This window comes from Coenobita brevimanus, chromosome 49, assembly GCF_032717465.1.
Source record: "Coenobita brevimanus isolate Jiangsu-jjx chromosome 49, ASM3271746v2, whole genome shotgun sequence".
NCBI lineage: Eukaryota > Metazoa > Arthropoda > Malacostraca > Decapoda > Coenobitidae > Coenobita > Coenobita brevimanus.
Genome location: NC_137002.1, coordinates 8,377,303 through 8,391,747, shown reverse-complemented (window position 1 = coordinate 8,391,747; position 14,445 = coordinate 8,377,303). Strand labels below are relative to the sequence as shown.

At 43.6% G+C, this 14,445-nt stretch overlaps 1 protein-coding gene across 1 annotated transcript in view; it reads right to left on the bottom strand.

The window, feature by feature from the left end:
* The window catches only part of mahj (LisH and WD40 domain-containing protein mahjong), a 104,094-nt gene that overhangs the window by 66,558 nt on the left and 23,091 nt on the right, over positions 1 to 14,445 (bottom strand). The window contains exons 4-5 of the mRNA XM_080272103.1: positions 13,569 to 13,871; positions 12,708 to 13,009 (exon numbers count right to left, since the gene is read on the bottom strand). Of these exons, the coding sequence (XP_080128229.1) occupies positions 12,708 to 13,009; positions 13,569 to 13,871 (605 nt within the window). The remainder of the gene's footprint in view (positions 1 to 12,707; positions 13,010 to 13,568; positions 13,872 to 14,445) is intronic.

Here is a 14,445-nt window from a genome sequence, read left to right as displayed (position 1 = left end):
CAGGTTAAGGTAATAAGGTTGTGATCGGAGGAGCCCAACGGAGAGAAAAGATTAACAGAGTAAGCAGAAGGATTAGTTGTGAGGAAAAGGTCAAGTATGTTGGAGCTCTCTCCAAGGCGGTCAGGGATACGGGTAGGGTGCTGTACAAGCTGCTCTAGGTCATTAAGGATAGAAAAGATGTAGGCTTGTTCACTAGGTGGATCTGTGAAAGGAGAGGAGAGCCAAAGGTGGTGGTGAACATTGAAATCTCCAAGAATGGAGATTTCAGAGAAAGGAGAAATGGACAGAATGTGTTCCATCGTAGAAGTAAGATAGTCGAAGAATTTTTGATAGTCAGTAGAATTAGGGGATAAGTAAACAGCACAGATATATTTAGTCAGAGAATGACAGGAAAGTCGAACCCAGAGTGTGGAGAATTCAGAAGAATCAAGTTCAGGAACACGAGAGCAAGATAAGTCGTTGCGTATATATACACAACAGCCACCTTTGGCTTTGAAATGAGTATAGAGAAAGTAGGAGGATACAGAAAAGGGTTTGCTGTCGGTTGCCTCAGACAGCTGAGTCTCCGTTAGAAAAAGAAGGTGAGGTTTAGGGGAGGAGGGGTGGTGCTCAACAGAGCGAAAGTTAGATGAAAGGCCGCGAATGTTGCAGAAATGAAGAAGAAGAGAGTCAGACAGTGGTTCCAGGCACCTCGAGTCGTCACCGGGAGAGGGGCAGATGGCGGGGGCATTTATGTTCCCCCCCCCCCCTGGGGACTCTGAGGCTTGATTAATCGACGCCATTTTTGGTAATTTTGAATAGGAAGTGTAGTGTGTACTGTGCATGTAGTTTGGTGAAGATAGTTAGAGAAATTTGTACTGGAGAGCATTCTGGCCTACTCTCTGTGTAACTGAGACACTGAAAAAGTTCAGCAAAGGGGGATGGTCAGGAACTAGTCCTGAGGGCTGATGAAACAGGAGCTCCAGCACTCCCTGTCATCAGCTTTCCATCCACCTCGGGAGTACTGCCCTGCTCGACTGGTGCTACAGTCTACTCCGACTAAGAAATGGAATCTAAAGGTGAATGTAGGGAAGAGTAAAGTGATGGTCTTTGAGACAGGTGAAGTCAGTGAATGTACAGTGAGGTTGGATGGTGAGGAATTGGAAATTGTGAGTACTGTACACACTAAAAGCTTGATATAACGAATGCAGGATAAAACGGATGCTTGAGAAAACGGAATGATTTTTTTCTGTAAGGTACTCGTAATGTTCCGGAAGTTTTCCGTTCTGTCGCAAGGTGTTGGGTTTCCCTAACGGAAACAAGCCAGTTTGTCCATGGCTGTGGAAAAATCGTGATGCACCAAAACATTTCCAGTCGATCACGAGGTGTGGGGCTTTGCCACGGGCCGCAGCAACAAGCCGCTTTGTCCCGGGCCGGATGAGGCCGCTCACCTTGCGCAGTCTACCAGCAACCCCCACACAGTTCAAATCTTCTCTCCAAGTGTGCGTGATTACCTTGACATTACAAACTTTTTTGTGCCTTTTCTGTAGAAAATAAGCAAACCAATCGTTCGCCATGCCTAATGTGCAAGAAAAAAAGGAAAGGGTGAGGCTTTCTCTAGGCCAGAAATTATAAATAATCTCAAAGCATCATGCCGGACACATGTTTGGAGCCTGTGTCAGGCACATTTCTACAAGCAAGTCATATCCCCCCCATTTGGAGGTGAATTTTTTACTGTTTTATTTATAATTATTACTGTACAGTATTATTATTATTATTATTATTATTGTGGGTTCTGACTGCTCTGTGCATATCATTATGAATAGCATGGGCATGTGTGTGTGTGTGTGTGTGTGTGTGTGTGTGTGTGTGTGTGTGTGTGTGTGTGTGTGTGTAGCAAAAGAAGCTATTTAGTAACAACTGTGTATAGGCTTCAGGTCAGGGAAGAAATATGAGAAAAATTGCAAATTTCCGGAAAATTCCGTTCCATCTATGGTTTTGGAATGGAAGTTTGAAAAAGCGGAATATTTGATAAAACGGAATAGGGGTTGGATGAATTATTCCACTATATCAAGCTTTTACTGTATATATATATATATATATATATATATATATATATATATATACACGAGGTGCTACCCAAAAGTTTCAGTAATTTGAATGTTGTAGGAAAATAAGTTACCTTATCTCCTAGTTTTCACTGTCGCCTTCGAAGTACAGTAGTTCCCTTGGGCATGTATACAGTGGTCCCAGAGTTTTTCCACGAGTCCATGCATCCCTGGAAGGCTTCAGGCATGATGGTCTTGAGCACCTCTTGCAATTCTGTCTGGATCTCCTCAATCGAGTCAAATCGACATTCTTTCAGTTGTAATTTCAGCTTGGGAAACAGGAAAAAGTCGCAGGGGGCAAGGTCAGGCAAATAGGGTGGGTGGGGAATGACTACCATGTTAGTGAAAGCCAGGAACTGCCAGACAACAAGTGATGAGTGGGTGGGGGCGTTGTCATGATACAGGACCCAGTCCTTGTACTTCCACTGTTGTGGACATTTGCAGCGTATGTTCTCCCTCAGACGCTGCAAAACTTCAGAGTAAAACTTTCCGCTGACAGATTGACCGGGTGGGACAAATTCCTTGTGAACAATCCCTTGGATATTGATGAAAACGATCCACAACGACTTGACATTGCTATGCCATTAGTCTGCCATTGCAAAACCGCCCAAACCACCTACACACCACGTTACAATACCAAGCGTAGCTCAACAACACGTATGCTCACACACACGGCCGGGGCCACACTGCCCCACAAGAGATGCTGCTGACTCCTCCTAGTGGCAAAAGGCAAAACTGCAAATGGTTGGCTCCCTCTGTTCAAATTACCAGAACTTTTGGGTAGCACCTCATGTAAGAAACGGAATCTAAAGGTGAATGTAGGGAAGAGTTAAGTGATGGTCTTTGAGAGAGGTGAAGTCAGTGAATGTACAGCGAGGTTGGATGGTGAGGAATTGGAAAATGTGAGTACATTTAAGTACTGTACTTGGGTAGTGTGATGAGTAAGGATGGAGGTTTGGAGGGTGAAGTGCTTGAAAGGGTACAGCAGGGAAGAATGGTTGCTCGTTCCTTGAAAGCAGTGATAAGAAACAGGGAAGTGAGCATGGAAGTGAAAAAGTTACTACATGACAGGATTGTGATACCAACTCTAACGTATGGAAGTGAAGCTTGGACGTTGTTGGAAGGACACAAGTCAGGAGTGAGAGCAGTGGAAATGAGTTATTTAAGAGGAGCCTGTGAAGTCACATGGAGAGAAAGGCTGACAAATGAGGATATAAAGAAGCATTGTGGTGTGGATGTGGATGTGATAGGAGGCATTAGGAGGAATACACTGAGGTGGTTTGGCCATGTGGAGTGGATGGAGGGTGAAAGACTGACGAAGAGAGTGTATGTGAGTGAGGTGGAGGAGGGGAGAGGGATGGGGAGGCCGAGGATGAGATGGAGGGATGGGGTGGAGAGGTATATGAGAGAGGGGGGTGTGAATTGGGAGCAGGGCAGTGAAATGGCCGGGGACAGGGGGACGTGGAGGCCATTTGTTTGTCACCACCCCGAACGGGATTAAGGCATCTGGCAATAGATAGATAGACAGACTGATAGACCGCGTGTGTGTATATATATATGTATATATATATATATATACAGTATATATATATATATATATATACATACAGTAACCTCTCAACTAACACGAGTTTAAAAAACGCGTTTTCATTTTAACACGAGCAAATATTTAAGGAGATATGTTTAACTAACAAGGGTTTCTTGATTTAACGTGACTTTACACATACGTGATGGTTTCAAATTAGCCGCGCGCGCCTTGGACACTCCCGAGCTAATAGACCGTGTGTGGCAGTTTATGCATAAATACAATTTTTTATTTGTCTGTTGCTTAAACTGGTTTTATTCAAATTATAATATTCGAAAATGAAGTTTGGCCCCATTCTGAGCAATTTGGCTCATTTTCGGACAAAATTTGGCCAGGAAAGTGATGGCAGAGCTAAATTGTTACAACGTGATGCTGCAGAACAGAAAGAAGAAAACCACTCACACCAAGATAGAGCAGTTCTTTATGAAGAAAACAGAAAACTTAAGGGAGTTATCTTCATAACCAGTAGCACGGGAGTCAGAGGAAGAGGAAGGAGAGCAGAGCGAGGAGGGACAACAAATTTAGGGTGGGGATCAGCGGGAGGTTGGGTAGCGGGATGAGGAGGGACAGCAGCAGACAACGAGTGATGCATAGATGAAGTGAGGCTGTGTGTTGTTATTGTTTGTGATCTACTTACTGTAAAGAAAATGTTGCTTTTACTGTAGTGTTTTTATGACCTACTAATGCAGTAATAATGTTAAGGAACTTTCACAATGCCGTGAATGAAGCAGAATTGAAAGAAAATCCACATAAAAAATGAAAACAATATATATTTGGGGAGAAGTAAACAATGCTTCGGCCCAACTAGGGCTTAAATTTTGTTTATTTCTCCCCAAATATACTTTTCTTGTTTTTTACGTAGATTTTCCTTCAAATTAATATTGTTGCTATTAAGTTTAGAGTAGCATAACTCCACAAATGGGCAGACTTTCCCAGAGTCCAGGAACATAACCCCCAATATTACCATTGTTTCTTATGGGAAAATTATGTTTAAAAAACACGTTTTTAACTAATGCGACCTCTCCAGGAACCTAACCCTTGCATTATGTGAGAGGTTACTGTATATATATATATATATATATATATATATATATATATATATATATATATATATATCCATCCATCCACCACCTAATCCTACGTTGCCCCATGAGAAGCATAGGAGCCCGGGGCTAGGAAAGTTGGTCCTGGCATTTAAGATGAGAGTGACCAGCCTCACTCATCCCTGAGTGGCATTATGTGAGCAATATACCCCAACCACCCCTTGAATATAAACCTGCACTGGCTCAATCCAATTGGAGCACCTTTATTACCCACTAAACCACCAGGAGCCAAAATTTGGTTATATGGATACCACCAAGCATGGTAAATGGTTTCCTGGTGTACAGGAAACCATCCAGCTTGTCACTCAGTGTACAGTCACCCACAGGCAGAAGGAAGAGGAAAGAATGAAGGAAAGAAAGACACAAGAGGGAGTGTAAAGTCACCCACAGGCAGAAGAAAGAGGAAAGAATGAAGGAAAGAAAGACAGAAGAGGATGGATGGAAAGAAGGATGGAGGAGAGGAAAGGGCAGACACCCGAGAGCAGCACTACATCAAGTGAGTGGATGGTGAGCACCCCCACCTATCACAATATATATATATATATATATATATATATGTGGGTGCTCACACCCAGGTGAGAGTGAATGGAGATTTGAGTGATGAGTTTTCCGTGAATGTTGGCGTGCATCAGGGGTCAGTCTTGAGTCCCATGTTGTTTATCATGGTACTTGAAGCCCTTTCACGTGACTTTAGAAACGGACTCCCGTGGGAGTTGTTGTATGCTGATGATTTGGTGTTGATTGCAGAGAATGAAAGGGAGGCGGAGGAAAGGTTTAGGAAGTGGAGAGATGGTATGGGGCAAAAGGGTTTAAGGGTAAATGCAGATAAAACAAAAGTGATGATATCTAGGGTTGGTGGCGGTACTGTCAAAGACGAGGGAGAGTGGCCATGTGCAGTTTGCCACAAGGGCGTGGGAAGTAATTCCATTTTGTGCGGTCTATCTATCTATTGCTAGACGCCTCAATCCCGTTTGGGGTGGCCACAAACAAATCGCCTCCAAGTCGCCCTGTCCCCCGCCATTTCACTGCCCTGCTCCCAACTCACACCCCCCTCTCTCATATACCTCTCCACCCCATCCCTCCATCTCATCCTCAGCCTCCCCCTCCCTCTTCCCCCCTCCACCTCACTCACATACACTCTCTTCGTCAGTCTTTCACCCTCCATCCTCTCCACATGGCCAAACCACCTCAGTGTGTTCCTCATAACGCTTCCTATCACATCCACATCAACACCACAACGCTCCTTTATATCCTCATTCGTCAGCCTGTCTCTCCACGTGACTCCACAGGCTCCTCTTAAATAACTCATTTCCACTGCTTTCACTCTTGACTTGTGTCCTTCCAACAATGTCCAAGCTTCACTTCCGTACGTTAGAGTTGGTATCACAATACTGTCATGTAGTAACTTTTTCACTTCCATGCTCACTTCCCTGTTTCTTATCACTGCTTTCAAGGAACCAGCAACCTTTCTTCCCTGTTGTACCCTTTCAAGCACTTCACCCTCCAAACCTCCATCCTTACTCATCACACTACCCAAATACTTAAACGTACTCACATTTTCCAATTCCTCACCATCCAACCTCACTGTACATTCACTAACTTCACCTCTCTCAAAGACCATTACTTTACTCTTCCCTATATTCACCTTTAGGTTCCGTTTCTTACACACTCTCTCAAACTCATCCACCAAACCTTGCAGCTCCCCTTCGTCTTCACTCAACAACACAGTATCATCTGCAAACAACAGTACAGGGAGTTTCCAAACACTATCCTCTCTCACCAGGGTGTGTGTGATAAATGGGTGCATAAGAGATGTAGTGGTATCAGAGGTAGACTGCGAGATAATGCTGATTTTATGTGTACGGCGTGCCGGGGTGAGCAGGTGGAGATCGCCAGACGTGAAAGGATTGAACTTGCTGGTGAATCTCTTGAGTGTGTGGAAGAGTTTTGTTATTTGGGAGACATGTTGTGTGCTGGAGGTGGGGCTGGAGCTAGCTCTGTGGCTAGGGTGAGAAGTGGTTGGAAGAAGTTCAGGGAGCTCTTGCCTCTCCTGACATTGAGAGGGCTCTCCCTACGTGCTAAGGGGTCTTTGTATGCAGCATGTGTTTGGAGTGTAATGCTGTATGGCAGTGAGACCTGGGCAGTGAGGGAGGAAGACATTCGCCGGCTCAGACGTACAGAAATGACAATGATTAGGTGGATGTGCAGTGCGTCCCTGCGTCCAAGGCCTGGAGGGGCTGGGTTTACAATGGAAGAGTTGAGAGGTAAGATGGGACTGGAGTGTATTGGTGTTGTGATGAGGAGAGGTAGATTGAGGTGGTTTGGACATGTGGAGAGGATGGGGGATGATAATTGGGTGAGGAAGGTGAGAAGTGTTAATACTGGGGGTGGGGTTATGAAGGGTAGACCGAGAAAGACATGGGACGAGGTCATTAAATGTAACCTTAGGGTTAAGGGACTGAACAGGGAGGCTGCAATGGATCGTTCAGCGTGGAGAGCTGCCATTAGGTGACCAAGGCCGACACATGCAAGCATGTTGGAGCCTTTAAAAACGAAACGAAACGAAACGATATATATATATATATATATATATATATATATATATACAGTAAGGTCCCGGGTTACGTCAGTATCGACTTACGTCAATTCAAGGTTACGACAGTCGGTCCGTGAGTGGAAATTTTAAAATATAAGAAAATAAAGAAAAAATACGTAAAGAGTGGGTTTTGAAGTGTTGCTAAGTACCGCGAGATGTCTCTGGCGTTTTCCCGCCTCATTCTTGACTACCAACAATCGCTCTCAGTCTCACTGCTACCACCGCCTGATACAGTGATACCGTCATTTTCTTGTGTTTTTCGCCATCCTGATTCCAAGATGCCTAAGAGACAGCTTCCTGGTGACCATAACGACTCCAAGAAACGCAAGACCATCACATTACGTGAAAAAGTCGATATTATTAAGCGTAATGAGAAAGGAGAAAAGGCATCAGCAATCGGGCGTGCGCTTGGGATGAGCCGTACTACCGTAGCTACCATCCTCAAAGACAAGGAACGTATCTTGACTCACGTTAAAGGTGCAACTCCCATGCAATCAACTGTGATTACCAAGCAAAGATCGGGACTGTTGATTGAGATGGAACGGATGCTAATGCTGTGGATTGAGGACAATAATCAACGGTGCATGCCTCTGAGTGAACAGTTAATCTGTGAAAAAGCACGCACACTCTACCAAGACCTTAAGAAAGAAAAAAGTGAGGAAAGTGAGACCAACGAGACATTTGTGGCATCAAAAGGTTGGTTTACTCGTTTCAGGGCTCGAGCAAACCTAACCAGCAAAAGAATTTTCGGAGAAGCAGCCAGTGCAGATGACGATGCAGCAAAAACATTCGTTAAAGAGTTGGAGGAGTTGATTGAGAAGGAAGGCTACATTCCAGAACTTATATTTAATGTTGATGAAACGGGACTAAACTGGAAACGAATGCCTAACAGAACCTATATTGCTAAAGAAGAAAAAACCATGCCAGGTCACAAAGCATCCAAAGAGCGCCTAACGCTACTTTTGGGGAGAAACTGTGCAGGCGATTTCAAGCTCAAACCGCTACTCGTGTACCACTCAGAAAATCCAAGAGCTCTTAAGGGGATCCTTAAAGCTAGCCTACCAGTTCACTGGAAAAGTAATTTAAAGGCTTGGGTGACTAGTGCAATTTTCATTGACTGGTTTTCAAAGTGTTTCGTGCCAGAGGTTGAACGGTATTGTGCTATGAAGAATCTGCCATTCAAAGCTCTTCTCATTATTGATAATGCTCCTGGTCATCCTTCGAGCCTGACAGAGTTGCACCCTAATGTAAAAGTTGTGTTTATGCCACCAAACACAACATCAATCCTACAACCCATGGACCAAGGTGTAATAAGAGCTTTCAAGGCTTACTACCTGAGAAAAACATTCAGACAGGCAATACGAGCAACAGAAAATGGTAAAGTAACACTCAAAGAATTCTGGAAAGATTTCAACATCTATAAGGCAGTTAAAAATATTGGAGAATGTTGGGCTGAAGTGACTGAGACAAATATGCACGGAGTGTGGAAAAAAGTGTGCCCTAACCTCGTAAATGACTTTAAAGGATTTGATGAAGACAGTATAAACGAAGTCAAGCGCAACTGTGTGAAAATTGGAAACGATTTAAATCTGGACATAGACGAGAGTGATGTACATGAACTTGTTGATTCACATGATCAAGAGCTGAGTAATGAAGACTTGCTATACCTAGGAAAGCAAATGGAAAATGATGAAAAAAGTGATGAGGCAGAACCGCTAAGACAGTTTAAGATTAAGGAAATGGCAAATGCTTTCGACTTCCTAGAAAAAGCAATGGCTGCATTTGAAGATCAGGACCCAAATGCAGAGAGGTTTGCCAAAGTGTACAGGGGAATTGAGGATGCAGTGTCCTGTTATCGTCAAATCTATGACGAAAAGAAATATGCCGCCAAGCAGTCTTCAATTCTCCAGTTTTTCAAGCGAACTGAACACCGAGCCACAACTTCACCACCAGTTGCTACCTCATCCTCATCGTCAACCCCTGACTCCCTATCTTCAGCCCCTGACTCCCCTGCTTCAGCCCCTGACTCCCCTGCTTCAGCCCCGGACTCCCCTGCTTCAGCCCTGGACTCCCCTGCTCCGGTCCCTGACTCCCCTGATGCAGTGCCTTCCACATCGCAACCCCAGTAACGAGTCAAGTTGATGTCAGAAGGTATGTAGTGACACATAGTATGCATCTTTTATTACAGTACCATACAGTAATCGGTCATTATCACTGAAATAATTTTGCTGTCCGAGTGAGAAAAAAAAAAAAAAGCCATCAAACTTGATGTTAGAAATGCTTACATTATCGTGCTGGTAATGATGTTATTTCATATTTTACGGCAGTAATTTACAGTAAACTTTATTGTATGATGAAGTATGAAAAGTGCTTGAATATAGGAATAAAATGTGTGTTGGCAGTGTGCACGTGTGTAAGGATGGGAGAGTGAGGGAGCGGCAGCCAGACTCAGTTGTGGGTGAGGCAGTGGTGGCGTAACTCTGCTGCCATGACGATGAGAAGTGCTGTTACCGCAGCGAGTGCGGTACTGTGACGAAGACTCTTAGCTAGTACAACTTATATTTTATTCAATAAATATCATCAGTTCAAAAGACTATGTTTCTTATACATACCTGTTATAAGATTATTACATGTATAGTATGCAATGTATGGTTGAAAAATCTGTAAGATGCATTGCGGTAAGCATAATCATACGACGTACTGTATAAAACTCGAGTTACGTTCAAAATCGGCTTACGTCATGTCTCAGGAACGGAACTCTGACGTAACCCGGGACCTTACTGTATATATATATATATATATATATATATATATATATATATATATATATATATATATATATATATATATACGGTGTATATGTATATTTCCAACCACCCATCATCCAATCCTCGAGCAGCGTAGGAGCCTGAGGCTGGGCAAGTTGGTCCTGACATTTAAGATGAGGGTGACCAGCCTCACTCATCCCTGAGTGGCATTACGTGAGAAATAAACCACAACCATCCCTTGGATATAAACCTTCATCGGTTCAATCTGATTGGAGCACCTTAATTACCCACTAAACCAGGTGCCATAATTTGTTTATATGGTTACTACCCAGTGTAATAAATTGTTTCCTGGTGTACAGGAAACCAGTGTGGCTTGTCACTCAGTGTAGAGTCACCCATGGGCAGAAAGAAGGGGAAAGAATGAAGGAAAGAAAGACAGAAGAGGGAGTGTAAAGCCACCTGTAGGCAGAAGAAAGTGGAAATAATGAAGGAAAGAACGACAGAAGAGGAAGAAAGGATGGGAGGAAAGGGCAGACACTCAAAGCAGCACTACATTGAGTGGATGGTAGTGCCCCCACCTACCACCATGCCCCCACATACCACCCAGCATATATATATACACCTTGGTTCCAAATAACGCGCCTTTATGGTGGATGTGCGAGCATGTGCTATTTGATATCACACTAATTGAAACACATAACTTATGGGGAAAAATTCATTTGGTGGATGAGTGACTCCAACTTTAGGGGGTTATACTTTTAAACACCGACAATTACCCTAGAACTAAATAATAGTATACATACGTATACGCACACGTATACACACACCCTCGATGAGCTGGTCTAAACCGGTTTGCTGCCCTCTACCCCCCCCCCTCACTCTCTCTCCCTCGTACCCCTCGATGACCTTGTCTAAACCGGTTTGCTGCCCTCTACCCCCACCTCACTCTCTCTCCCTCGTACCCCTCGATGACCTGGTCTAAACCGGTTTGCTGCCCTCCTCCCCCTCTCTCTTTCTTGTAAATAATACGAAGCAATAAGCACACAAATCGCACTAGTATCATGCTAGAATGGTTGAAAGTGTTATTTTATATTATAATGTGAACCACTGTGATAAAATACAAGTGATTTAGTGATATTTTTGTTATAATCAAAGAAGTCATATGCTAGGCGCATGAGCAAGCAAACATTTTTGCGGATGCAAACTGTGCAGCTAATCTATTACATAACTCATGACATTATATCAATAAGTTTTATAAAAAGTAAGCAGTAATAAAAGTCATTCATGTAGTTTTATAAAGTTCGTAATGATTTTCCTCATCGCTAGTTTCGCTAAAGTCTAGCGTAAACACTGGAATATCATAATAAAACCATACGAAACTGGCTAGATGTGTTTTTTTTTGTTTTATTTATTATTATTATTGTAATTATTGTGATGAGGTAAAGTGGCAGTAATCCTAATTTGTACGGAAAAAAATCTTGTGGTTTGGTGCAAGTATCCACCCCTCTGAGGTCTTTCTGGCATCAGACGATCAAAACACACCTTGTATTCTCTCAGATCGTTCTCCGGGCTTGGAGTGCATAAGGACATGCAGTTTGTTGCAAACGATAGTAGAAAGATTGACGTTTGTCTGAAAACAACGTTAGCTTTAAAGATTAAGGATAAGTGGGATAAAACACGAGATGAAAACACACCATTTTATCCTCCATTTCTCTTCACTGAGCTGCAACCAAAGGGTTAAGGCGTCTGCAGCAGCCAACATTCGACTGATCTGCATTATGGAGAGCTCGCCTGGTGTTTCTGGAATCGATGTAACCTCCTCTTGTCTCACCTCCTGTAATGCATTCTCGATAGATGCTGCAGTAATCACATCTTCTGCTGAGGTGGCTTCACCAGCATTGTAAATTTGAGACGTTGTGGATATTAAGAGACAGCTCGCACTATTTGGGAATCGCACTATTTGATCACGCGCTAATTGGGACCCTTGTGTGTATATATATATATATATCATCCAATCCTACATCATCCCATGAGGAGCGTAGGAGCCCGGGACTAGACAAGTTGGTCCTGACATTTAAGATGAAAGTGACCAGCCTCACTCATCCCTGAGTGGCATTACGTGAGCAATATACCCCAACCACCCCTTGAATATAAACCTTCACCGGCCCAATCCGACTGGAGCGCTGTAATACTCACTAAATCACCAGGCACCAAAATTTGGTTATATGGTTACCACTCAGTGTAGTAAATGGTTTCCTGGTGTACAGGAAACCATTTGGCTTGTCACTCAGTGCAGAGTCACCCACAGGCAGAAGGCTGAGGAAAGAATGAAGGAAAGGAAGACAGAAGAGGGAGTGTAAAGTCACCCATAGGCAGAAGCATGAGGAAAGAATGAAGGAAAGACAGAAGAGGATGGAAGGAAAGACGGATGGAGGAGAGGAAAGGGCAGACACCCGAGAGCAGCAATACATCGACTGAGTGGATGGTGAGCGCCCCCACCTACCACAATACATACATATATATATATATATATATATATATATAAAATCAATTAAAAAAAAAACTTACCTCTTGATACTCTCCAATGGGTCTGAGGTATTTAAGTATAAACATCTGCTTGGTGTCTCTACTGGCTGGGTACATCTGATAGGTTCCAACAATGTACCCCTTCATTTCAGCCCACGAAGAGTTGGAGCAGTCTGAATGGAGGAGGAGAGAGGCTTCTGAAGGGGCATTGGCAGGAGTGAGAGAGGGAGGGGAGGTCTTCAGGGGAGATGGTGTTGGGTGAGGCGGACTGAAGGCACTGTCAAAATTCCCGCCACTCATGTGGTTGTTGTTGTTCTGGGAACCTGGGCTGCATGGCGGTGACCCTTGGGTAAAATACAGTAAAATAAGAATGTCATCATCATCAGAGAATAATTAAAGACTATCAATACTACCATGGGAAAGCAAATCAGTCTCCACACAGCTTCAGTCCACTAATGTAATTCAACACAAATTGCCACGATTAATGAATATGCAAGAATACGGCATCCTCAAACATGTTCATCTGAACTGTTTGATCCTTAACCCCATTAAAAAGGAAAAATGTCTATGGGGCATTTGCACAGGTAACAACTGTACCAGGTTTGAAGCTGATCTGTGAAGAAATGAAGGTATGTCACCAAACTGAAAGGTGTCTGAAAGAGAGAAAGAGAAAACTGAGCATATTAAGTAAGCCTTCACTGTAGCTGGCAGAACTAAAGAACTGAGACTAGTGTGTAAATGTGGCTAGCATTCATGGATAATCATTTCTACCTCATAACTACAACTCATCAAATTTCACACAACCGCATTAGGAGTACCGTGGTTCTGTAAGATAAAAACAAACCTCGAAAAATAACATTCACAAGAGTGCAGGTGGTAAATAAACACAACAACCATACTCACATCTGACTTTCTTGGGTGAGAGAGGATCCAACTCTGAGCGTGTGCAAGGGCTGGAGAGTGGGGACGTGTGGGGGGGACTTGACTGTAGGTTGCTTCCATTTGTGATAGGCGGGAGGGCTGACAGGGACTGATTGGGGGCAGATGGGGCTTGAGGTAAGCAAGATTCACTACTGAGGTGTGCAAAGGGACGATCCGATATTTTGCTCCTCTTCTCTTTCGTTTCTTCTTCACCTCTTGTTCCTCCTCCTACCCCTTTTGCCTCCTCACTCACATTTCCCTCCATCTTTTCCTCCTCCCCACCACCTGGGAAGGAGAAGAAAGTGGAGATTAGTCATTCATCACCATCATCATCCCAACCCTAAGTAATATACTCACTAAGAGATGGAGATAGGCATGAAACTTATTCCCACTCCAAAACTAAGGCTCAACAAATTTCATACAACCACAACTCAGTGTCAGCAGAGTAAACTCTCAATTATCCATTGTCACAATAGTGTCAGTACAGTAAACTCTCAATTATCTGTTGTTGTAACAGTGTTAGTACAGTAAACTCTCAATTATCTGTTGTCACAATAGTGTCAGCATGGTAAACTCTCAATTATCCGTTGTCACAATAGTGTCGGAACAGTAAACTCTCAATTACAGGTATATGCTGATGTACTGTATGATGCCCCTAGATAATACCCTGGCTTAGTGATGGGGGTAGAAATAACATCATACTCCGCATGACGATGGCCACGCCCCGGTTTAACGATGGGCCCTCCGAGGTCTCGTCCACGGGCGATGGGCCCAAATTTTGAATCATGAACATTCAAGCAGCCAACTGAGCTCGCCTGCCTCCCAGGATGCACAACCCCTACAGCCACTGTTCACCCTG